General features: G+C 39.1%; 1 protein-coding gene across 1 annotated transcript; it reads right to left on the bottom strand.

Annotated features, from left to right (window-relative positions):
- Positions 1 to 12,712: 12,712 nt before the first annotated feature.
- Positions 12,713 to 23,454, bottom strand: mrps23 (mitochondrial ribosomal protein S23). Its single transcript, XM_059330495.1, has 5 exons — positions 23,303 to 23,454; positions 21,701 to 21,880; positions 18,220 to 18,294; positions 16,978 to 17,101; positions 12,713 to 13,152 (listed from the first exon to the last, which is right to left on the bottom strand). The coding sequence occupies exons 1-5, from the start codon at positions 23,344 to 23,346 to the stop codon at positions 12,997 to 12,999; spliced, it is 579 nt and encodes a 192-aa protein (XP_059186478.1). The 5' UTR covers positions 23,347 to 23,454; the 3' UTR covers positions 12,713 to 12,996.
- Between the last annotated feature and the right edge of the window lie 1,778 nt (positions 23,455 to 25,232).

Below are 25,232 nucleotides of genomic sequence, written 5' to 3'. Positions count from 1 at the left end.
AACATGCAGAATAAATATAAGTGCTTTAAAAGGTAGGTAAAGATAAGTGCTATAAAATACGTTTAAAACATGCAATAAAATGACACAAACTCTCAAAAACACACTTTTTTGTAATAAAATTTCCCTTTAATTTACACCCTCCCTAACTGAAAATTATATTAATAAATTAAATCCAAAATGAGGTCCGGAAACATGCATAAAATTTATTAAAATTCCATAAAATAAAATAAAAAATAAAAATAGAAACAAATAAATAAATTAAAGGTTCCCAAAATCATGGAGGCACTCCCACTTCCATACAAACTTCTTAGACATGTTTAGGGGACGGACACTCCTTGCTATTGGTATTGTCTTAGGCTCCCCCTCATAACGTAAATTATATTAAGCATGAGAGACTGGGAAGGATTAAAAGGCATGCATGTAAAACCTTTATAAATATATACAAGAATATAAACATACAATATAAAACACAACATATAAAATATAAATTATATAAAATATATAAGGATAAAGTATAAAATGTAAAAGTATAAATTACAAAATAAAATATAAATGATCAAATAAAAAGTATAAAGGTTAGTGTGCGAAACAAGCAAATATAAGTGGATAAAAACATGTTAGTAGCAGTATAAATATTTATAAGCATGCATATAAAACACAGTCGTCATAAAAATGTTTTCCCAGTCTCTAAAAGGGGGGGAGCCACTCTTGATTGAAGGGTGCCCGTCCCCCGAAAGTTCCAGGAAAACCCTTTTGATAAAAGCCTCCGAGGAAAAAGGAGAGAGAGTGTTGCAGGAAAAGGGAGGGAAAGAGAGAGAGGGGGGGAGGAGAGAGAGAGAGAGAGAGTGTGTGTGTGTGTGTGTGGGGGGGGGGGGGGTTTGAAGGAAGAGGGAGGGTTAGGGTTAGGGTTAGGGTTGGGTTAGGGTTAGGGTTAGGGTTAGGGTTGGGGTTAGGGTTAGGGTTAGGGTAGGGTTAGGGTTAGGGTTGGGGTATGGGTTAGGTATGGGGGGGGGGAAGGGAAGGATACAGACCCTGGTTAGGGTAGGGGGAGGTAGGGTTAGGGTTAGGGTTAGGGTTGGGGTTAGGGTTAGGTATGGGGAGGAGGGGAGGGAAGGATACAGACCCTGGTTAGGGTAGGGGGAGGTAGGGTTAGGGTTAGGGTTAGGGTTGGGTTAGGGTTAGGGTTAGGGTATGGGTTAGGGTTAGGGTTAGGGTTGGGGTTAGGGTTAGGGTTAGGGTAGGGTTAGGGTAGGGTTAGGGTTAGGGTTGGGGTATGGGTTAGGGTTAGGGTTAGGGTTAGGTATGGGGGGAGGGGAGGGAAGGATACAGACCCTGGTTAGGGTAGGGGGAGGTAGGGTTAGGGTTAGGGTTAGGGTTAGGTATGGGGAGGGTTGGGGAGGGGGGGAGGAAAGGATACAGACCCTGGTTAGGGTAGGGGGCGGTAGGGTTAGGGTTAGGGTTAGGGGTAGGGTTAGGGTTAGGGTTGGAGTTAGAGTCGGGATGGGGAAATGGAGGAAATTCAGGGAGGGGTGAGGTAGAGGAGGAGAGAGGGGGGGGGGAAAAAAGAGAGGGGAGGAAGAGACGGGGGGAGAGAAGGAAGAAGGGGGGAGGGAGAAAGATTGTGTAGGAGCAGCCCATTGCTCACTCCCCCAAGGGGAGGCGGATCCATTCAATATTTTTCATTTAGTCCGAGAGGATCAATGGTCTTTAGTGAATGGATCCACCTCCTTTCCGCCGCCCGTCTCTGCGTCACCGTCCAGTTCCTGTTGCTCTCGAGGCCCACACTTTGTAAGTTGTGTGGGCCATGCTGTTTAAAATGTGTGTATAAAACATTAGTGCCATTACCACTGTTCATCAAATAAATGTGCTGTTTTATTCTTAAAATGAGTTCGTTCCCAGTCTCCCCCACATAGAGTTTGTGGCAGGCCCTGCATCTTATAGCATATATTACATTTTGTGTATCAGGTTTGGGGGCCTGCCACAGTTTGAGGCCATTCCTGGAATGTTTGTTAAAAATGTAGGGGAGACGGATAAACCCAATTTCTGAGCCTCGAAGCGCTTCCTTCTTGCCTGCGTCCCTATTTAAATTAGTGTGGACTAGCAGGTCTTTAAGATTTTTGTTTTTTCGAAAGGCGGAGATCATGCGGCACTCTCTCAGCACGTCATGATGCTCCCCCGCCCCCTGGAGATTACCCCTGATTTCCGTTAAAAAAGGTTTTAAATTTTTGGAGTAGGTAATCACCAGGGGAACGAGGGACACATCCGACGGCGTGAGGTTGTTGTTGTTGCTGTTGTTGTTATTAAAAGTGCCGCTGACCTCCGCCTTTATGCTTCTAAGGAAGCGCTTCGAGTAGCCCCGTGGCCTCAACGCATCAAAAAGTACCTTCGTGGCCTCCTCCACATGCTCCGGGAAGGTGCAGATCCTGTGAAAGCGAATCAGCTGGGATTTGATTAGACCCCTGTACGTGTGTTTGGGGTGATAACTTGATTTGTGGAGAAGGGCATGTCTGTCAGTCTCTTTGAAGTGTACTTTGGTGGCCAGTGTTTTGGTCTGGTCGCTGGTAGTACAAAAGAAGACCCTAGTGTCCAGAAATTCTATTGTCGTTTTTTGTAAGTTGTGTTTTAGTTTTATTTTTGGGTGGTGATTGTTGAGTATGTTGATGAAGTCCAAAAAGTCCTGTTCAGTCTTGTCCCAGAGGCCGAAGATGTCGTCCAGGTACCGGAAGTACAGCAGTGGTTTGACTGTGAGTTTGTGGAAAACTGTTTCTTCCCAATGGGCCAGGTAGATGTCTGCATATGAAGGTGCGTATTTGCGGCCCATTGCACACCCACACAGCTGGAGATAGTGGTTATTATTAAATATGAAATCGTTGCGGGTGAGTGTTAGTTCCAGTAGTTGTAATATTTGTGTGTCTGGTCTGTTGGAATCTGGGTGTTTATTGAAAATGTCTTTAATTGCTGCCAGTCCTAAATGTGTTTCTATGTTCGTGTACAGTGAGTCTATGTCTATGGAAAAAAGGTATGTGTTGGTAGTTACTTGTATCTTACTAATTTTATTAACAAATTCATATGTGTCTTTGATGTAGCTAGGGTGAAGTTTGGATAATGGATTGATAAAATGATCTATGTATTGGGTGATGTTGTAGGATTCTGAACCACAATCGCTGACTATTGGTCTTCCGACCGGAACAACAGAGGGGACTGTCCAGGTCACAGGAGGCTTGTGAATTTTCGGGAGGAGGTAGAAAAGGCGGGGCCTGGGCTCATCCGGGCCGTCCAGGTATTGTTTTTGTTTCAAATTGATGTATTTGTGGTGGTATAATGTGGAGGTGATTTTACTGATCATGATTTGTGTTTCTTGTTGTAATGATTGTGTTAAAGGTTTGTAATATGTGGTGTCATGTAGTTGTCTTGTGGCTTCTAAAATGTAATTGTTCCTATCTTGTATGACTATTTGGCCCCCCTTGTCTGCTGGTTTAATGACTATGTGTTTGCAATTACCAAGTGTTTTAATAATGTGTTGTTGTTGTGCACTAATGTTGGGTGTAATGTCTGTTCGGGGGCGCCATTTTCTAAGTGTATGTATGTTATTGTCTATTAATTGTTGAATTGACGGTGACATGTTACTAGTGTATGGTTCCCAGTGGGACGGCCCGGTGAAGAGCACAGGCTCCCGCCTCTCTCCATCCCGAAAATGTTCTAAAAGTTTCAGCCTCCTGTGAAACGCGTGGAGGTCCCCCCTGAGCTCCGGCCGGGTAGGGGGATTTGGTGTGGGAATGAAGGTAAGTCCTTTTTCTAGTATCTCCAGCTGTGCGGGTGAGAGAGAAAGAGTGGAGCAGAGGTTGGTGATGTTGGATGAAGGGGGAGTTGTGATTGCACATTCCTCCCCCGTTAGAAGTTTAACTGCTGCTTCCAGTACCTGAACAACATCTCGGCCGTCTGCTTAGTCCAATGCACTGGGTCCGTGGGTACTGTATGGAAGACAAGGGGGTTAATTTCTGGTAGGAAGTTGTATTTGGTTGTTATGAGGTTATTGAGTCTGGTGAGTAGTTGTTGTTTCTGTGGTTCAAGTCTGTTGGAAAAGTTTATTACAGGGATGTAAATGGTGGCGTTAGGGAAATTCGTCCGGGCAGTCTTATGAAGTTGTTGTAACTGTTTGTGGGTTGTGGTATGTTCCTGTTCCTGGAGGCAGTTATTGAGGCCTGCTGCTAAAATGACTTGTGTTGTGTCTGGGTGTGGGGGTAGTTTTTTGAGGATGGAGTTGAGGTGGTGAAAAGTGGCTCCGGGGTAGCTGTCAACTTGAATGTTACTGTCCTTGAATGTAGGTATGCGGGAGAGGTTGGAGTCGCCTATGACTAGGGTCCGCTTATGTACCACCAACGACCATTCCTGGTTTTTACGGAAAGTGGTTTTATGTCTGAAAGGTTCCATGCGCCCTGGGGAGCCAGGTGACTGCACAGAGACCCTGTTTGGCTTAGAGGTGGATGACTCAGATTGAGATGGAATCAGCTTATCGCTTTTCATAGTGCCATCAATCATCATCGTGTTTTTAACCACCTCCGTGATGGGTACAGTTTCACAGGGCTCTGTGCTAGTCAACTCTGGCTCCCCCCGCTGTTGTTGTGGTGATGCTGGAGATGAAGAAGGAGAAGAGGAGATGGTGTTACTACATGGGAGGACAATGTTACTGTATGTGTGAGTTTGTGTTGTTTTACTATTGTTTTTGGGTTGAGGTGCTGGGGAGATGGAAGGGGAGGTCGAGGGACCGGCAGGGCGCCCAGCCCCCTGTAGGTTAGGTTGATCCAGCTCCCGTCGTGAGATAGGGTGGACGTCCGCCCTTACCCTACGCCTGGGGTTCCTTTTAGGGAGCTGGATCTGGGGCCGAGGCGCCGCGCCGTGTCCCCCGGCCTGCGTACAGGGGTCTGGGTTAGTGGGAAAGGAGGTGATGGTAGGAGAAGGTAAGATAGGAGGAGGGAGGGAAGGAGGGGGGGAGGGGGAGGGAGAGCGAGGGAAATGTGGGAGCGATGGGGGAGGAGGTGATGGGTAAGGGAGAAGGGATGGAGTATGGGGAGAGAAGGGAGAGTGGGAGGGAATGATGGGGGGAGGAGAAGGAGGGGGAGGAGCAGGAGGAGAGGGCCAAGGGAAAGGTGGGAGATTTGGGAGCGGGGAGGAGTTAGGAGGGGAGGGAAGGGGTGGGAGAGGAGAGGAGCGAGGAGGTGGGGGGGAGGGGGGAGGGAGGGAAGGGTCAGCTGGGGCCGGTAATGGAGGGAAATCAGTGAGGGAGAGCAGAGGGTGCTGAGCGTCATCCCCCAACACAGCCACCCTAGATGTTAGCTCGTGGAGGGTGCTGGTGGAGGACGACGTCAGCCTCCCCCCGTATCTGGCTCTCCCCCACTGAACAGCTTCGTCATAGGCTGTTTGGCAGAAGGGGGGGATGTTCTCCAACTCCACAGCAATGACTGTGTCATAGTGTGTCCTTAATATTGCCATGTTGTGGTGCATCCAATTTGTAGTGTTCTGTATGACTTTATCCAGTGTGGTTTGATTGGGTGATGATGGTTTGATGAATGAAGTGAGACGGGTGACCTTGTGCATCATTCCTGCTGGGAATGTGCCTTTTTCAAAAGTGATGTTGATTATTTCTGAGTGATGGATGGCTTGAAGTAGTTTGAAATATTTTTTAGTTTGTAGGTGTGTTTCAGGTGGCAGACTGTGTGTGGCTGGTGTTTGGTTGTGGGTTCCCGGGGGGGCGCCGCGGGGGCCGCGGGGGCCATGGGGGCCGCGGGGGCCGCGGGGGCCGTTGGGACCGCGAATGCGGCGGCCCGCCGCTGCGCCATCCCCAGGAGTGGTTGCTAGTGGGGTGAATCTATTATGAAGTTTAAGTGCCATGTGGAGGGGGCTGCGGAGTTGGAGAAACTGCAGAAGAAAGAATAGAAGAAAGACCCAGCTGAAAACAGTTTCACAGATGTTTTAAAGTGTTTGTCACCCTCCCGAGAGGAAGATGAGCAGGCGAGGAGCCACCTAGTTGAAGGTAAAATCAATAAAACAATAAACCAATAAAACAATAAAACAATAAAACAATAAACCAATAAAACAATAAAACAGTAAAACAATAAAACAATAAAACAGTAAAACAATAAAGCAATAAAACAATAAAACAATGAATCAATAAAACCAAATATGTAGCTTAGTGTGAAAGGGATTAGGAGAGAGGAGGAGGGAGAAATTAAAAAGGAGCAGCAGTCCTCAGTGGATTACCCTTTTAAAATGGAGGGATAAAAAAAGCAGGAAAAAATGTTTAAATCATAAAACAGTTAAAACAAGGTTAAAAGCACTCACGTTGGCAAGCTGAAGGTTTGCTTTCAAGCTTGATGTCAGCAGGGTTTTTTTAGGAAAATTTTAAATGAAAGCCAGGTGGACCATGTTAAAAAAAACGATTTAAAAGCACAGGAAATTAAAATCCAATAAAATCCAAGCAAGCAATTAAAAATCCATGATAAAAACCAGTTGGTTGTGAGTTTGGGGAGTTCTTCAGTGTGCACACACTTACTTGTTGTTCCTTTGATATACTCAAACCTTTGATGTTCTTTAAAATGGTAATTGTTGCTGTCTCTGTGGTTATTAAAATTCCCGTGCGGTCCAGAGCGCTAGTCCTGTGTTAAAAACTGTTTAAAATGACTTAAAAGATGCTTCTAAAATCTCACATAGAGAGGTGCTGTACAATTTGCTAAAAGAGAATAAAAAGGTCTCGACGTTTCGCCATCCAAATGGCTTCCTCAGGAGATAGGGCTAGGGTTAGGGTTAGGGTTAGGGCAGGGTTAGGGTTAGGGTTAGGGTTAGGGCAGGGTTAGGGTTAGGGCAGGGTTAGGGTTAGGGCAGGGTTAGGGTTAGGGCAGGAGGGTTAGGGTTAGGGTTAGGGCAGGAGGGCATCAGGACTTGGACAGACCTTATAAACCTCTGCCCCCACACTGAGGAGGAGGAGGAGGAGGAGGTCTTTGGGACTCTTCACAGGGCAGCTGGCACTCACCTTAGAAATGATGCATGTTATAAAAGAGGTTGCTCACAGTGTTACAGTATAAACAGTGAACACAATCAGACCCCATGCAGATTATTGTTCTTATAGTGAAACTATTTGTGTGCTGTGGTCATTATTGGCCGATATTCTCAATAGAATATCTTCCTCTCAAGGCCCTGAAAGCCTGAAACCAAACTGAAAAGACTGAAGCACTGCCCACCTGTGGCATGCCCGACTTCTTCAGGACGATGATGAGTGTGGACACCTCCTCGTAGAGGAGGAGGAGTCATGAGCAGGTTGGTTCAGTCCCAACCTGGTTTATTAAGGCACTTCTGCTGCTGCTGTGTGAGTTTCTCCCCCTGGGTGACATGATCAACCAAGCGGTGTAGATCTTTACATTCTTTACAGATTCTGATTTCTTTTTCTGAACAAGGGAAGGGGAGAGGGAGACAGAAATGTAAAGTATAAGAGGTACATGGTATGATAGGATTATTCGGATAATGTATTCAAACTTAACCCTAACTCTAAACCTGTCTCTAACTCTAACTCTAACCATAAACCTGTCTGTGACCTGTATTAGTCTGATATTATTAATATAATCTTATTATGGCCTGACTATTAGCTCTATCCTAACCCTAATGACAGTGGATTTTAAAATCTAACTCTAACCCTAACCTTTAAGAGCTAGTGTTTCTACAAAATACTCAACAATCCTCCCATTTGGAATGAAGAAGAAGAAGAAGAAGAAGAAGAAGAAGAAGAAGAAGAAGAAGAAGAAATAGAAGAGTAAAAAATAAAGAAAAAAAGATAAAATAACTGAAAATATCTTCCCGTTTGGAGTGAAATGCATGCTGGGAAGTGAATTTTGACTGACACCGCGAGTGACACCATAAAACAGAATTTAAAGGGACCTATGACAGCTCACCAAGCCAGATGTGAGGTTTTGCGGTGAATGGAACAGAGAGACACGGACAACTGGGTCCATCCTTCCTTCAGGTTCATTTGTAGTATAATCTTAATTCAATAATACAATGTGAAATTAGGTTTCTCTAAATGCTACATGGAAATATAAAAAAAATCAAAATTAATTCAATTGATGAATACAATTTTTAAAAACTACTGGTAAAAGGTATAAATTACATTCATGAATAAAATGTAAAAAATGTGGTGCAATATAAAAGTTGACCAGCAGGGGGCAATATATCTCTCTGTGAAGCAACACAGGTGAAGACATTCAAACTCTGCTTGTTGAGTAATGCAGATGCAATACAGACCTTAACCAGCAGAGGGCACCATTCACTGGTAAAACATCCCTGTTAAGGGCATTGCAATAAAAGAAGTAATAAAATAATATAATGGAAATATAGAATCAAATATATTCTATATATAAATACTATAAATAATTAAATATTATAAAAATAAATAAAATATAATACATTATCAAATGAAGGAAAAAAAAATACAACAAAATAACACAATTGGCTGCACTGAAAAAATGATTCAAGCCCTTCTTAGATGGGACACATTAATGTATTGTTTGTCTAATGAAAATATATCAATTAAAATCAAATCAAAAGTAGTTTAAGACGTGTAACCTAACACGTATTAATTTACTTTGGCTGGGCCTCCCATATATATATATATATATATATATATATATATATATATATATATATATATATATATATATATACAGTAATGTGCAAAAGTGTAAGGCAGGTGTGGAAAAATACTATAAAATGAAAATGCTTTCAAATATATAATTGATAATATTTTTTAGGTGAGTGAACAGAAGAAAAATGTAATCAATATTTAATGTGACCACCCTTTGCCTTCAAACCAGCATCAGTTCTTCTGAGCATTTGTTCACACTGCCTAAGACTTTTATACAGAACTGTCAATATTTATATATTTATGTTTTGTTTCATTGTTGTTGTTGATATGTATGTTACTTTCACTGTCAAGACGCTTGTAAGCCTTGGAAGAAGGTCTCTCTTGTGTTTATCTTCCCAAGGAAAACTCAATTGTACTAAACTCTTTGTCCACTGGAGAGAGGTGTCATAATATGCTTCTTTATATTTATATCTCTATATATATATACAGTAATATGCAAAACTTTAAGGCAGGTGTAAAAAAAAAAAGCTATAAAATAAGATTTCTTTCAAAAAAAGAATTGATTTTTTTTTATCAAATAACAAAATGCAGAGTGAACAGAAGAAAAATCAAATCAATATTTAATGTGACCACCCTTTGCCTTCAAACCAGCATCAGTTCTTCTGAGCATTTGTTCACACTGCCACACAGAACTGTCAATATTTATATATTTATATTTTTTGTTTCATTGTTTCATTCAACAAGAGATTATTTTTACAGTGAAAATCCACCTTGACATATATAATGAACCTTTCATAACATATTTATCTATGATGTTATGATTTGGAAAGATAACGTGTGTATTTTTGTGGCTCAGGGTTCCATGTGTTCTGTGTTCTAATGTGTGGACATATATGAGAACACAGAACACACAGACAGTCTGTTTAGAGTGTGAGCTCTCCACAGACTGGACACACCACTTGGATTGGAAATACGACTCAGAGTTTTTACATGTTATCTTAGTTTTTTTTCTAACTCTGTGATAGCTGTGGATCAATGAGACACACGGGAAAGTGGAAGTGTTTTCCTGCATGTTGCCCTGTGCAGAGTCCTGGATATAAGGCTGAAGAAGGTAGGAATCACTCTACGTTATGTGACATTGTTGCCACTGTGTTGCAGTGGTTGCTGTCTCTGAAACTGTTCGCTGATGTTGTATGTTGTCTGCTGAAGCCCACTATGTGAAATTTGCACAATAATTTCACAAAGTGAAACTGAACGGATTTTGGGGTGTTTTGTCATGAGAGGTATCTTTATTTTGTTTTGTAAGTTTTTTTTTTTAGTTCTTGTTTCAATTTTGTGGTTGTTGTTGAAATGTACAGTACTGTGCAAAAGTGTTAGGCAGGTGTGAAAAAATTCTATGAAATAAAAATGCTTTCAAAAATAGAATTGATAATATTTTTATCAAATAACAAAATGCAAAGTGAGTGAACGGAAGAAAAATCAAATCAATATTTAATGTGACCACCCTTTGCCTTCAAACCAGCATCAGTTCTTCTGAGCATTTGTTCACACTGCCTAAGACTTTTATACACAACTGTCTATATTTATATATTTATGTTTCATTGTTGTTGATATGTATGTTACTCCGTGTCCATCTTTCAGTATGAAAGCTACTCTTTGATACATGAGGCTCTTTACTCTCCCAGACTCCTGGAGGGGTCCTGGGAGTCTGCCCATCCAGTCTACATGTGTTTTGTGGACTTGGAGAAGGCTGATGACCGTGTCCCTCTGGAGTCCTGTGGGGGTACTGCAGCATTATGGGGTACCGGGCTGGTTGCTACCAGCTATCCGGTCCCTTTATAACCAAAGTGAGAGCTGTGTCCACATATTCAGCACAACGTCAAACACGTTCCCAGAGGAGCACAAAGCAGGGCACCTAAAAATGAATTTGAACTCATACGGAAATATTTAGTAAAAGGCGAAATTTTGTACGATCTGAAGGGAAACATGAGTGAACTGCCCGTTGGTGCTAACATAGACAGTCATCTCCTGACCTGCACCCCACAGTAACAGTGGCAGGACACACAGATGTAATATAGGCTAGTAACAGTTAGATGTATGGACCATAGACTAACTGTTAGTAGCCTATATTACATCTGTTAGTAGCCTATATTACATCTGTTAGTAGCCTATATTACATCTGTTAGTAGCCTATATTACATCTAACTGTTAGTAGCCTATATTACATCTGTTAGTAGCCTATATTACATCTGTTAGTAGCCTATATTACATCTTACTGTTGGTAGCCTATATTACATCTAACTGTTAGTAGCCTATATTACATCTGTTAGTAGCCTATATTACATCTGTTAGTAGCCTATATTACATCTTACTGTTAGTAGCCTATATTACATCTGTTAGTAGCCTATATTACATCTTACTGTTGGTAGCCTATATTACATCTGACTGTTAGTAGCCTATATTACATCTAACTGTTAGTAGCCTATATTACATCTGACTGTTAGTAGCCTATATTACATCTAACTGTTAGTAGCCTATATTACATCTGACTGTTAGTAGCCTATATTACATCTGACTGTTAGTAGCCTATATTACATCTGACTGTTAGTAGCCTATATTACATCTAACTGTTAGTAGCCTATATTACATCTAACTGTTAGTAGCCTATATTACATCTGACTGTTAGTAGCCTATATTACATCTGACTGTTAGTAGCCTATATTACATCTAACTGTTAGTAGCCTATATTACATCTGACTGTTAGTAGCCTATATTACATCTAACTGTTAGTAGCCTATATTACATCTGTTAGTAGCCTATATTACATCTGACTGTTAGTAGCCTATATTACATCTGACTGTTAGTAGCCTATATTACATCTGACTGTTAGTAGCCTATATTACATCTGTTAGTAGCCTATATTACATCTGACTGTTAGTAGCCTATATTACATCTGACTGTTAGTAGCCTATATTACATCTAACTGTTAGTAGCCTATATTACATCTGTTAGTAGCCTATATTACATCTGACTGTTAGTAGCCTATATTACATCTGACTGTTAGTAGCCTATATTACATCTGTTAGTAGCCTATATTACATCTAACTGTTAGTAGCCTATATTACATCTAACTGTTAGTAGCCTATATTACATCTGTTAGTAGCCTGTATTACATCTAACTGTTAGTAGCCTATATTACATCTGACTGTTAGTAGCCTATATTACATCTGACTGTTAGTAGCCTATATTACATCTGACTGTTAGTAGCCTATATTACATCTAACTGTTAGTAGCCTATATTACATCTAACTGTTAGTAGCCTATATTACATCTGTTAGTAGCCTATATTACATCTGTTAGTAGCCTATATTACATCTAACTGTTAGTAGCCTATATTACATCTGTTAGTAGCCTATATTACATCTAACTGTTAGTAGCCTATATTACATCTGTTAGTAGCCTATATTACATCTAACTGTTAGTAGCCTATATTACATCTGTTAGTAGCCTATATTACATCTAACTGTTAGTAGCCTATATTACATCTGACTGTTAGTAGCCTATATTACATCTAACTGTTAGTAGCCTATATTACATCTGTTAGTAGCCTATATTACATCTGTTAGTAGCCTATATTACATCTAACTGTTAGTAGCCTATATTACATCTGTTAGTAGCCTATATTACATCTGTTAGTAGCCTATATTACATCTGTTAGTAGCCTATATTACATCTGTTAGTAGCCTATATTACATCTAACTGTTAGTAGCCTATATTACATCTGTTAGTAGCCTATATTACATCTAACTGTTAGTAGCCTATATTACATCTGTTAGTAGCCTATATTACATCTGTTAGTAGCCTATATTACATCTGACTGTTAGTAGCCTATATTACATCTTACTGTTAGTAGCCTATATTACATCTAACTGTTAGTAGCCTATATTACATCTTACTGTTAGTAGCCTATATTACAGCACGTATATCAGGTCAAACATGATTCAGAACACTGAGACTGCATATTGAGTGATCTTTCACTGATAGTCGAATGCAAAATCAGCTCATTCTAATTATTAAACATGCTTGTACTTGTACTTTAAAGTCAGAACTCAAATGTTTTTTTATTTTAAAGTATTTTACATACATACATACATACATACATACATATCCAAAGCATACTGTATGTGCTTGGCCCATTCACTCTGATGTAGGGTTCATAGCTCCTCCATCCTTCAGGGACACCGTCCTGCTGATGGAGCAGTGTGAGCTGGTGTCCCGGTCACGACATGATGGTTAATATGATCATTTCTATAGATTACAGTCACTTCCAGAAGAACAGAACTATAGCTTTACACAGTCAAACAGCATTACTGGGCCTCTGGCTGCTGAGGGGTGTGTGTGGCGTCTGTGGTCTCCTCAGCGCTGACCGCCTGCAGCTGCACCGACGGGTCCGTTAGTGTCGGCTCCAGCACCGGGTCCTCGGACTCTGGGGACTCTGAGGACTCTGGGGACTCTGGGGACACCTGCAGGATGAAGACGGTACTGTCATCATGTGCTCACAACTTCAGTGAGAGCCAATATAAATCACAGCTAGAGGTTTTCTGTTCCCGCACAAGATTTCTCCACACAATCCTTGATTTGAAACACAGAAATAAAAATAATCACATCATTTAAATTTTTTACATGCATTATTATTCGGCTTGTGTAGTAGAAGCAAACTTAAAAGTACCTCTGAGGAGAAAAAACACAGTGGCAACCATGCAGAACTGTGAATGTTCTCATCCAGTTTTAATTACTCTGATATTCTGATACAATGCATTGCCTTTTAATTTTTATCTCATGATTTATTACTATTATCATTACTATTTGAATCACTGAACACAGTTACCAGACCAGAATAGTGTAAAGTGGCAAAGAAAGAATGTTCATGGACGCCGTTGGACATTTAGTTGGAACATTATATTATTATTATTATTATTATTATTATTATATTTCAGAATGTGATGCTCCACTTGCGGAACATCAGCTTTTAACTAGGTTTTCAAAGGTGTCTTGTTTCAGTATACATGCTAAAACTCTCCAGTTATTCAGGTATTTCCCAGTTAATACTGTGAATTCAACAGCAAATTTAACCCCAACATGATACAGTGTAACTGTCATGTACTGTGTCATGGTTGCTGGTGTAGAGGAATGTTGGCTAACTGATCCAGCCAGCATATTTTGATTTTGAAATAGTAAATTTGAAATCCTCAGCATCTCTGCTGATCATTAACATCGTGATGGTGAATTAACAGCATCACTAACTGTGCTCAGAGTGTCTGGTGCTTGTTGTAAACAAACAGAGATCACTAAGTGAACACCTCCTGCAGCAGCAGCACATACACACTGTACTGCTACAGAGCTAACTGTTAGCCTGTTAGCACATACACACTGTACTGCTACAGAGCTAACTGTTAGCCTGTTAGCACATACACACTGTACTGCTACAGAGCTAACTGTTAGCCTGTTAGCACATACACACTGTACTGCTACAGAGCTAACTGTTAGCCTGTTAGCACATACACACTGTACTGCTACAGAGCTAACTGTTAGCCTGTTAGCACATAAACACTGTACTGCTACAGAGCTACCTGTTAGCCTGTTAGCACATACACACTGTACTGCTACAGAGCTAACTGTTAGCCTGTTAGCACATACACACTGTACTGCTACAGAGCTAACTGTTAGCCTGTTAGCACATACACACTGTACTGCTACAGAGCTAACTGTTAGCCTGTTAGCACATACACACTGTACTGCTACAGAGCTAACTGTTAGCCTGTTAGCACATACACACTGTACTGCTACAGAGCTAACTGTTAGCCTGTTAGCACATAAACACTGTACTGCTACAGAGCTACCTGTTAGCCTGTTAGCACATACACACTGTACTGCTACAGAGCTAACTGCTAGCCTGTTAGCACATACACACTGTACTGCTACAGAGCTAACTGTTAGCCTGTTAGCACATACACACTGTACTGCTACAGAGCTAACTGTTAGCCTGATAGCACATACACACTGTACTGCTACAGAGCTAACTGTTAGCCTGTTAGCACATACACACTGTACTGCTACAGAGCTAACTGTTAGCCTGTTAGCACATACACACTGTACTGCTACAGAGCTAACTGTTAGCCTGTTAGCACATACACACTGTACTGCTACAGAGCTAACTGTTAGCCTGTTAGCAATCTGCAGTCTGGACACTAAGGGACAGCTACAGGAGGACTGTGCTGCTTCGACTCGTGTCTCCAATATCACCAAAAGGAGTCGCTGGATTTGTCTCCAGTCACTTTCTTGAAAAATAGTCGCTAAGGGGGTCTGAAAAGTCGCTAAATATAGCAACAAAGTCGCTTAGTTTGCAACAATGCTTCGCCAGATTTTACAAATGGCGTGTGTTGCTGTCGTGTAGAGCAGTAGATCTCAACCTTTTTGAGTGGCGACCCCCAATTTAACATGCATGTTGTCCGTGACCCCCACTCACTGAACACAATCTCACATGCACAGTTCAGATCACCCTAAAAAGAAACAAAATGACCCAAAAAAGAAACAAAATGACCTAAAAAAGACACAAATTGACCAAAAAAGACACAAAATGACCAAAAAAAGACACAGAATGACCAAAAAAAGACACAAAAGGACCAAAAAAAGACACAAATTGACCACAAAATGATCAAAAAAGACACAAAATGACCAAAAAAAGACACAAAATGACCAAAAAAAGACACAAATTGACCAAAAAAGACACAAAAGGACCAAAAAAAGACACAGAATGACCAAAAAAAGGAAACAAAATGACCAAAAAAGACACAAATTGACCACAAAATGCTCAAAAAAAGACATAAAATGACCTAAAAAGACACAAAGTGAACAAAAAAATACATTAAGTGACCAAAAAGACTAAAACACATGAACACTTTAACACAGTGGAGACAGAGCTGACTTCCAAAATGATTTGGCGACCCCCAGAAATCATCTCGCGACCCCAATTGGGGTCCCGACCCCAAGGTTGAGAATAGCTGGTGTAGAGCACTACATCACATCCTGATTAGCGATCCATCCAATCAGCAACCAGGCTGTTTTCAGGGGAGAAATACAGGCCCTGCTCTTCTACAGGGACGAAAAAAGTCCTGACAAAAGTCCACTCCAGACGGATCATATTAGAGTTGGGGGCGTTTCAACGAGTGAGACCCGCCTCATCTCGGGTATTGGCCGGTAGTGGAAACAGCCGATAGACACTGAGGTTGTTAAGAGAGAGGAACAGAGAGTCTCTGGCCTCGTTAATAGAGGAGGCAGGTTAGCCAAAACCTCGTTGGGGAGCTGGTTGGTGTAAGGGTTCAAGGTTCAAGGATGACAGAAGAGACAGGAAGTCAGAAGCTTTCTCAGTGAGGATATTCATATTATATTATATTATATATATTATATATTCATGTCTCCCATGACAATCTATCCCAATTTCCTTCTGTAAAAACTTTGAATCTAATATATCAACAAAATAAAATAATCAGTTCGAAATAAGCTTTATCCAACATTCAGATGCCCTGGAAGTATATGCAAACTACCGCATATTTAATGAGCTCACACCATATTTGCATATCTAAACATAGAAAACTTGCAATGCAAAAAAATAATGTTTTTATGTAAATAACACACTGGGGAAGTTTCTTGATTATATCTATTATTTACAAAACATTCCTTATACACCTGTTGAGTCATGAATCAGCTTCTTGACTAGTTAGTTTATTAGTACTTAATAATAGCATTAGTAATAGTAAACTTAATAATAATAATAATAATAATAATAATAATAATAATAATAATAACTCACAGGCCGAGCTCCGCTCCTCCTCAGCACGAGGCCCAGTATTAGTAATAGTAAACTTAATAATAATAATAATAATAATAATAATAATAACTCACAGGCCGAGCTCCGCTCCTCCTCAGCACGAGGCCCAGTATTAGTAATAGTAAACTTAATAATAATAATAATAATAATAATAATAATAATAATAATAACTCACAGGCCGAGCTCCGCTCCTCCTCAGCACGAGGCCCAGTATTAGTAATAGTAAACTTAATAATAATAATAATAATAATAATAATAACTCACAGGACGAGCTCCGCTCCTCCTCAGCACGAGGCCCAGTATTAGTAATAGTAAACTTAATAATAATAATAATAATAATAATAATAATAATAATAACTCACAGGCCGAGCTCCGCTCCTCCTCAGCACGAGGCCCAGTATTAGTAATAGTAAACTTAATAATAATAATAATAATAATAATAATAATAATAATAACTCACGGGCCGAGCTCCGCTCCTCCTCAGCACGAGGCCCTCTGACAGTAAAGCCTTCCCCGTCTCCTCAAACAGAGTCGAGGCTTCCAGCTCGTTTCTGCTTTCTAACTCGGTGTATTTATCTACAAACCTGCAGGATCAAATGAGAGAAAAACAAACATTTGGTAACAATGGCATGGAAATTATGTTTTTCATGTTTTAAGATCTAGTAATTTAAAAACCATACACTGTCAAATAATTAAGATAAGGGCTGCACAATTAATCAAATTGTATTCATGATCACAACTTTGGCTTCCAACCGTCAAATTCATGCGATTGAACAATATTTAAAATGAGCCATTCAGTTCACAGAACGCTCATAAACTGCTGTCTGATCTCTGAGAGCCAATCAGAGCTGTCGGCTTCACGGTGCAGCTTAGTTTCTTAGTAACATGGGGGGAAATTATATACATTTTATTTTTGTTTTAATGTTTCTTGATCAATCAAAGCTCTCGATTTGTCTGTGAGTTTAACTCTCCTGCTGTCTGATTTACTTAATAGTTTACATCGCGGCTTCATGGAAAGAAATCAAGAATCTATATCTTGATTATTATTATTATTATTATTATTATTATTATTGTGGAACACAGGCAGAGTGGCAGCGTTGATCGATGAACGTAGATTTGGTTAATAAGTTCAAAACACATTTACAGTGGGATATTTGTGTGATTTAAACAGCTGTATATGCAAAAAACACATACTAAATGCAACAAAAATAGACCAGATGCATAAAAAACGTGAGGGGTCTCAGTGAGACGAGCATACAGTGGGGACACATTGAGAAGAATTGAATCCTATTTGATCCGCGAGAGACACGTAAAACCACAACAACAAAAAAATAATGAAGGGCTTGTCCCGGGAACGATGGTCATCCATCGTGTGGAAGCATAAAACAAGAACAGGTCATATGCAAAGAGTGCCGTATTATTGCTTTATTTATGTCTATTTATTCTTTAAGGAGATGTACTGATTTTATTATTTTAATTTAGATTTATGAAATTGTATTTTAATGTATATATTTGTACATTAGCAGGAATACAGTACAATATGGATGTGAAAATAATAAATAATTGGGTTCTCAATATAATGGTGATTGTCATTTTGACCTTAATCATGCAGCCCTAATTTAGATCACATTTGACATTTGAATCCTTGTTTTCATCTTCATACATCATATCTTCTCATAAATCAGTCAAACCAAATACGTACCTCTGACTCAGAGAAACAAAGTCTGACTTGGACAGATCAAAGGTCCGAAAACTCGTATACTGCTCATAGAACCTCCTGGAAGAAACAAGGACATTATGGCTGAGTGAAAACATCTTACAACAACTAACAACAGCTAATTTCAACCCAAAAACCTTTTTCATGACGGCCCAGGTGAGCTAGAGTCTTTCCTTTGATATTTCATAAACATATTATTACTGTATGTAACTCAATAAACAGTCTGAATGCAGTGAGTGAAGAATGACGTATGGGGATGATAAACCTTCAGTCATGTAAAAAGTAAAGGTTGAACTTTGACACATGTCATTAATCTATGAAACAATACATTTACATTAAGTAAAACAGCAGAGGACATGCATGAATGTATGAATGTAATTTGTCATAACTATACTACTATACTAACTTCCCAACGGTACAAAAACACACATGCATGTGTCATACAGAATAAATCATCTAATTATGAAATTAATGAGGCATTTCTTTAAGGGATTTATAATAGGGCTGCACTGTTGGTTGCACAGATTCAATCTGCACATTTTTTTGTGTAAATCACAATCACACACTTAACTTACTGGTATTCAATGTACAATAAGCAAAATCTGCATGTAAATTTTGCATAAATAATTAGTATAAAAGCAGCATCACCCTGTTAAATTAGCAGTAAAGGACAGTATAATCTACTTTATTTTATTGTTATTATTTTTTAAATTACTACAGTTTTAGGATGTAAAATAAAACAAATTGTTCTGTAAAGATGTTGACATATGTTCTGTTTTCTTCATGGAAATATTCTGGTAACCACAGCTGACAGTTTCTTTTCTGTAAAAACAACGGGACATTGTTACAGTGTAGCCAAGGAATGAACACTTAACACAAGTTATTGTTATTTTTTTATCAAGCTAGCCTAATACTGTGCACAGCATACAACCTCAATATTGTTCTAATTGTTATTGTTTATTGTATTCTTTTTTTTCTCTACCTCAGACCTGAAGCTTGTTATCATAGTTGCAGTTTCTATTTGCACAACTGTTTTTTATTATAAATATTTAACCTGTGGTTCTGTTCATTTTTACATGTTGCTTTTTTCTTGTTAAAAAAAATATTTCTGTTAAATTTTGGGGTCTTTGTTTTTATCCTGGTGGTATCAAAAATGGTATCGAGTACCGAATATTTTCCTGCGTATCCGTATCGAGTTGAACATGTCAGCATGGTGACATATATACCCTATATGACCCTAACAGGAGGAAATGGTTAATGTGGTCAAGCCAGCCGCCACTTGTTTGGTGATGCATGTATTTACTAGATATCACGGTACCAATGTGTTAGAACAGCATTCAAAATAAAAGCAGTTTTCCGGTTTAACTGTATTTATTATCTATTTTCAAATTGCAATTAATGATAGAAGGTAGAAAGTCAAGAAAAGGCAACGAAATAAGTGAGTTTTAAGAAGAGATTTCAGAGATGACACTGAGTTTGCCCACCTGAAATCTCCAGGCCGGTTCCCTATTGTGATAAATGTGGATTATTAACCACTAGCAGGTCCTAGTAGTCCTGCCAGAGGATCTCAGCAGTGATCAGGCTCATAGGGAGGAAGCAGGAGCCTGAACACTGATGGCTTTAAACACAAGCAATCCTAAAATCTATTCTAAAACTCACCAGTGGAGGGCAGCAGGGCCTGGTGTTAGTGCTCACTAGTTGTGTGGGTTAAAAGCCTGCAGCAGAGTTTTGAGTCAGTTAGAGTTTGTGAGTGTTGTGATTATTGATGCCGGAATAAAGTGCATTACAATAATCAAGTCTATATAAACAATAAAAGCATGCATGACTTTCTCCAAATCTGCAGGAGACAGAAATGAATGAATGATTTTGGTGAGCAGCATGGTCACCTGGGCCTCATGCATCAACGCAGCGTACGCACAAAAACACTGCGGACGCTGTTCCTCCAACACGCCACGTTATGAAAAGTGAACCTGCCATGAGAACATACGGTGGCACCGCAAACTACCGTCTTTATGCTCCATTTAAAATCTGTTTATAGCTCTCTGACAATGGATTTCCACCCTCAATAACCCGTTCTAAATATGAGGGGGGAGATGATTTTTTTATCTATTATTATATTTTATATTCCACCTGCGTACTGCTGCTTACTTGTGTAATAATAGAATGTTGAAGTCTGTACGTTTTTTTTAAGATTGTATTTTTTAAGTCTTATTATTTTGCTATTTCCACAATTTTTTATATATATATATATATATATATACGGAATTTCCCTCCGGGGATCAATAAAGTATTTCTGATTCTGATTAATATGGAGCCCAATATCAACCTAGTGAAACAAATCTCTCACAGATAACAACAGGCCTTAATCACTGAGTCAAAGTCCTGATCACAAACTGTTTCCCCTTTGGTTTAACATGGATTATTATTATTATTATGGAGATGTTAACGCTGCAGGTCACAGTGATCCATGACCTCAGATCCCTCTTTACCAGAGAAAACACGTGTTGGAAATCCTTCCAGAATAAGTCAGGTGTGGTTCACATTTGACCCTGTAGGTGATGATTCATTGGGTGAACCAGGTGTCGGCAGTCTGGCTGATAAACTGATGATTAAAATGATTTTGCCTTTACAGCCTTTACAGTGAGTTTCGACAGGTTCGTGTCTTTGGTTCCAGACTGACCTGTTACTGATGTTTTCGTGGCCGCTGGCTCCATTAATGTTGCTGTGTTATTATTAGCCGTTAGCCGCAGCTAGCATTTAAAGGCTGATGTCACGTTAATGATTATAAACAACGTAAATAAATAAATCAGACACGTAGTATGCCCATATTACGTTACTTGACACAGTGTCAGTATACAGAAGCATTAAGAGTTAATAAGTTTATATCAATGTTGGTGACTGAAAAGTGTTATTTTCTCTCTTGAAGTCCCAGAATGAAGCAGAGAAAGTCGACTTATCAAGCTAGCCTAATATTGTGCACAACCTCAAAACATTGTTCTAATTGTAATCGTTTATTGTATTTATTTATTTTTTGCACTACTTCAGACCTGAAGCTTGTTATCATCATACAGTTTCTTTTTGCACAACAGTTTTTTTTTATTAATATTTAACCTGTGGTTCTGTTCATTTTTACATGTTGCATTTTTCTTGTTAATAAAAATATTTGTTAAATTTTGGGGTCTTTGTTTTTGTCCTGGTGGTATCGAAAATGGTATCGAGTATCGAATATTTTATATAGAGTAGAGTATTGTATCGAGTTGATAATTTTAGTTTTCTAGTTTTGGGCGTACGCCATCTTTAGTATGAAAGCTACGCTCTCTTTGATACATGAGGCTCTGGAGTCTCTTCTCTTTGTGTGTGAAGTCCAGCATCAACACATAAGACCCAAGTATTATTTCCACAGAGCATGAAGGTGGTATGATAGAAGCTCAGCTGCTACTGTAATTACTGTGAGGACTTGACTTACGCTCGAATTTCATCCTCTCTGTAGAAGATCTCAGGCACCGTTTCCTGTTTCTTGGCGATAGATTTGACATGTGGCTTTACGTAGCGCGGCTCCGTCTTGGGTGGGAAAGCCTGATAAACATCGTACCAGATGGGCTTCTGGGACGGCTTTATGACCCCGGAGCGCATCAGATCTCGAACCCTGTCCATCAACACACAATTTAATATTAGAGTGGCATTTGACAACATATCATGAATGGCAAAGCAGAGATTAACAGGCTGGAAATGTATAAAGACAGTAGAATGTTACAGCTTATAGCATGCCACATAGTCTGAGTAGCACTGAAGAATTACCAGAATCACTCGGTTCATATTTTTACAAAAAAGACTTCAGTCACTGATTTGGTCTAGATCAGCGGTCGGCAACCTTTACTAACAAAAGAGCCAATGTTGGCCAAAAAAATAGGGGAAAAAAATCAGAATGGAGCCGAAAACCTTATTTTGAGCCTTACAAAAAAGATAAAACAGCCTAAAACTGAGTCTAAATTAGCCTACCAACATCACTAATAGGTCACATGAGCATTTATTAATATGTTTTTGTCAGAATGCAGCGAAGACCCAAGTGCAAATGAGGCTGGACACCGAAGAAATATGTCCTATCCTAGCTATGGAAACTTAAAACTTGACTTGAAGTTGGCAAACTTTAGAGGTTACCGTAGACTTTGGTAAGCCATGATCTGAACATATGACACAAATGTTTAAAAAAAATGTTTATACCGTATATAAGCTACACAATTTTACAATGAAGAAAACAGATTGCTTTAGGCCTACACCAATCATAAATTAAAATGAAAATATAAGGAAATTAATGTTTCATTTCATGTTTTTCAAATGAAAAAATGTGGTTCCGGAGCCGCAGGTTGCCTCCCCTGGCCTAGACATAACGACATAACATATAACCAAACAAAGCATGCACTCTATTAATGCACATATGCTAGATTAACAAAAGAAAATGTGATTTTTGGTTTATGTATGAAATATAAAAATACATTAATTAGCAATACATCTATCATATATCATCATTCTATCATTCTTGAAAAAGCTTCTACAATTCTCAAAAAGGGCTATGTCATTATCTTATCACTGAAAATAATGGAAGAGAAAGAAAGAAAGAAAGAAAGAAAGATTTACTCAGAAAAAGAAAAAAAGACTTCAGTCTCGGTCGCATGCCTATGACGTCATCACGCCGTGACCTTGCACCGGTCATGCTCCTGGAGATTGAAATTAATTTACAATTTTCTCATTTTAGCTTTATTTTGTACATCTTTGAAAAGTAATGCATTAAAAGCCTTCGTCCTGACGTCACATTAAGTGAGCTAATAAAAACACGCTGCAGCAGAGACAATGGTGAATGAACTGGCTGCTAAAACAACAAACAAACAAACAACGAAAAACAATGTGTTTGATTCCATACAATATATATATATATATATGTATATATATATATATATATTATGCTTATAAACAGAGCTTTTGCCCTTGATCAGGTGACTAATGTGGTTAATGTATCCGTTAATAGGAACACATATATATATATATATAAACGGTATAAATGATGTCTTACCGGGTGAACACCGTCCCGAACCTCTCCAGTCTGCTTCCCGCCATTTCTATGTTTTAATCGACGGCTGTAGCAAAAAGATCTACTTGTATTCTCCGACTAGAATATAAATTCTTTACACATCCATGCTGGAACACAAGCAGATCTACTGGACATCCGGTGGCCTCTTCTTCTTCTTCTTCTTCTTCTTCTTCTTCGCTGAATTCCCGCCAGACTCGACGCTTAGCGGCTCAGTGCTGCCTCCACAGGCCGGGAGGAGGCAGAGCACAGAGCGACTATTTCATTTATTTATTTTTTCTTCTCTTTTTTTGTAACAATCATCATTACAATGTAGACATTACAGGCAAGAATACACAAATAAAAATATGAAGGCATCATACATAAATAAAGATGATGAGACAGGCATGACTTATGTTTAGAAGTGTATCATATTATCAGGTTATAAATATTATAATCATTTGTTTCATCTTAGTTTTTTTGTTTTTACAGAATTCACAATTAGTATCAAGAACCACAGATCTTGAGAGAAATGTATTGGAGGGATAAGTATTATGAGCAATTTATAATGAACTTTCAATCTGTTCGGGATTTCAAATTTATATGATAGAAGCCGACAGTTCCCCACACATTTCCACCATGGGATTATTTTCCTTTTGCTATAGTTTAGTATAGGATAGTATAGTATAGTTTAGAATAGTATAGTACAGTTTAGAATAGTATAGTATAATATAGTATAATAAAGTTTAGAATAGTATAGTATAGTTTAGAATATTATAATATAGTATAGTTTAGAATAGTATAATGTAGTATAGTTTAGAATATTATAGTTTAGAATAGTATAGTATAGTGTAGTTTAGAGTGGTATAGTATAGTTTAGAATAGTATAGAATAGTTTAGAATAGAATCGAATAATGTAGTATAGTTTAGAATATTATAGTTTAGAGTAGTATAGTATAGTAGCCTGGCTAACTCCAGACTAATCACAAATGAGATTAGTCTGGAAACCAGCCGTTCATTTCTCCGTAGAGGAGGTGTGGTTTACGATCCTCCGGAGCCGTTTATTGGGCGCTATGAATGTCTATCAAAGCGTCTGTAGGTAGCTCTTAGCCAATCAGATCAGTTATACTAGACCATCTCTACTTTGAGACTAAAATGCTCAATTCTGCTTCTGCAACGTTTTTCTGCAGCATGTTCTGGCTCTGGCTGCTCACCGTCTACCGGCAGTGTGTGTGTGTGTGTGTGTGTGTGTGTGTGTGTGTGTGTGTGTGTGTCTGTGAGAGAGTGTTGCTGCTGCTTTGCTTGTTATAAAATAGAAAGCTATTGAGGTATGTAAATGTTCACACTAAGGCATGGCTTTCTGAAGACACCATAGAAAAATCTATGCTGTGATATGGTTGAAATAACTACACATTTTGGATATTTCTGTATTTTCGCGATTGTATGCAAGCACTTCTGTTCTGTAAACTGCTTAGAAACTCTTATTATTATTTACCTAGTAAAGCCATAAATCCTCTGAATGCTCTACTTCTCCAGTTTACGGTTGTCAAGTTTCATGAAGCTGTGATTATCTCATTAAATCCATCTCAGACTTCTAGTGATATCCAATTCATGCAATTCCAAGACTGTAGAGCGATGCCAGTATTCAGAAATATTCAAATACAATAGGCGATAATACCCAAACTGAATGTGGGAAACTTACACAACAGCAGAAAGTCGACATGGATGTAAAGAAAGACTTGTGGGTTCACATTTATATTATTATATCTCAACATGTTAGTGTCAGAGGGTTGTCCTCGCTCACTTTGGAGCGTTATTCCAGCCACTTCCTGACAAGAGACATATTCCTGATCTTCTAGTTTCTCATGACATCTTCTCTCTAGTCTCAGGACTTAGTGTGCTACAATTTCCGAAATAAAAAACATTTACCAAAGAA

The sequence above is a fragment of the Centropristis striata genome, chromosome 4 (assembly GCF_030273125.1).
Source record: "Centropristis striata isolate RG_2023a ecotype Rhode Island chromosome 4, C.striata_1.0, whole genome shotgun sequence".
Classification (NCBI taxonomy): domain Eukaryota; kingdom Metazoa; phylum Chordata; class Actinopteri; order Perciformes; family Serranidae; genus Centropristis; species Centropristis striata.
The sequence above is the reverse complement of the archived record's forward strand: the minus strand, read 5'-3'. Positions and strand labels throughout refer to the sequence as shown.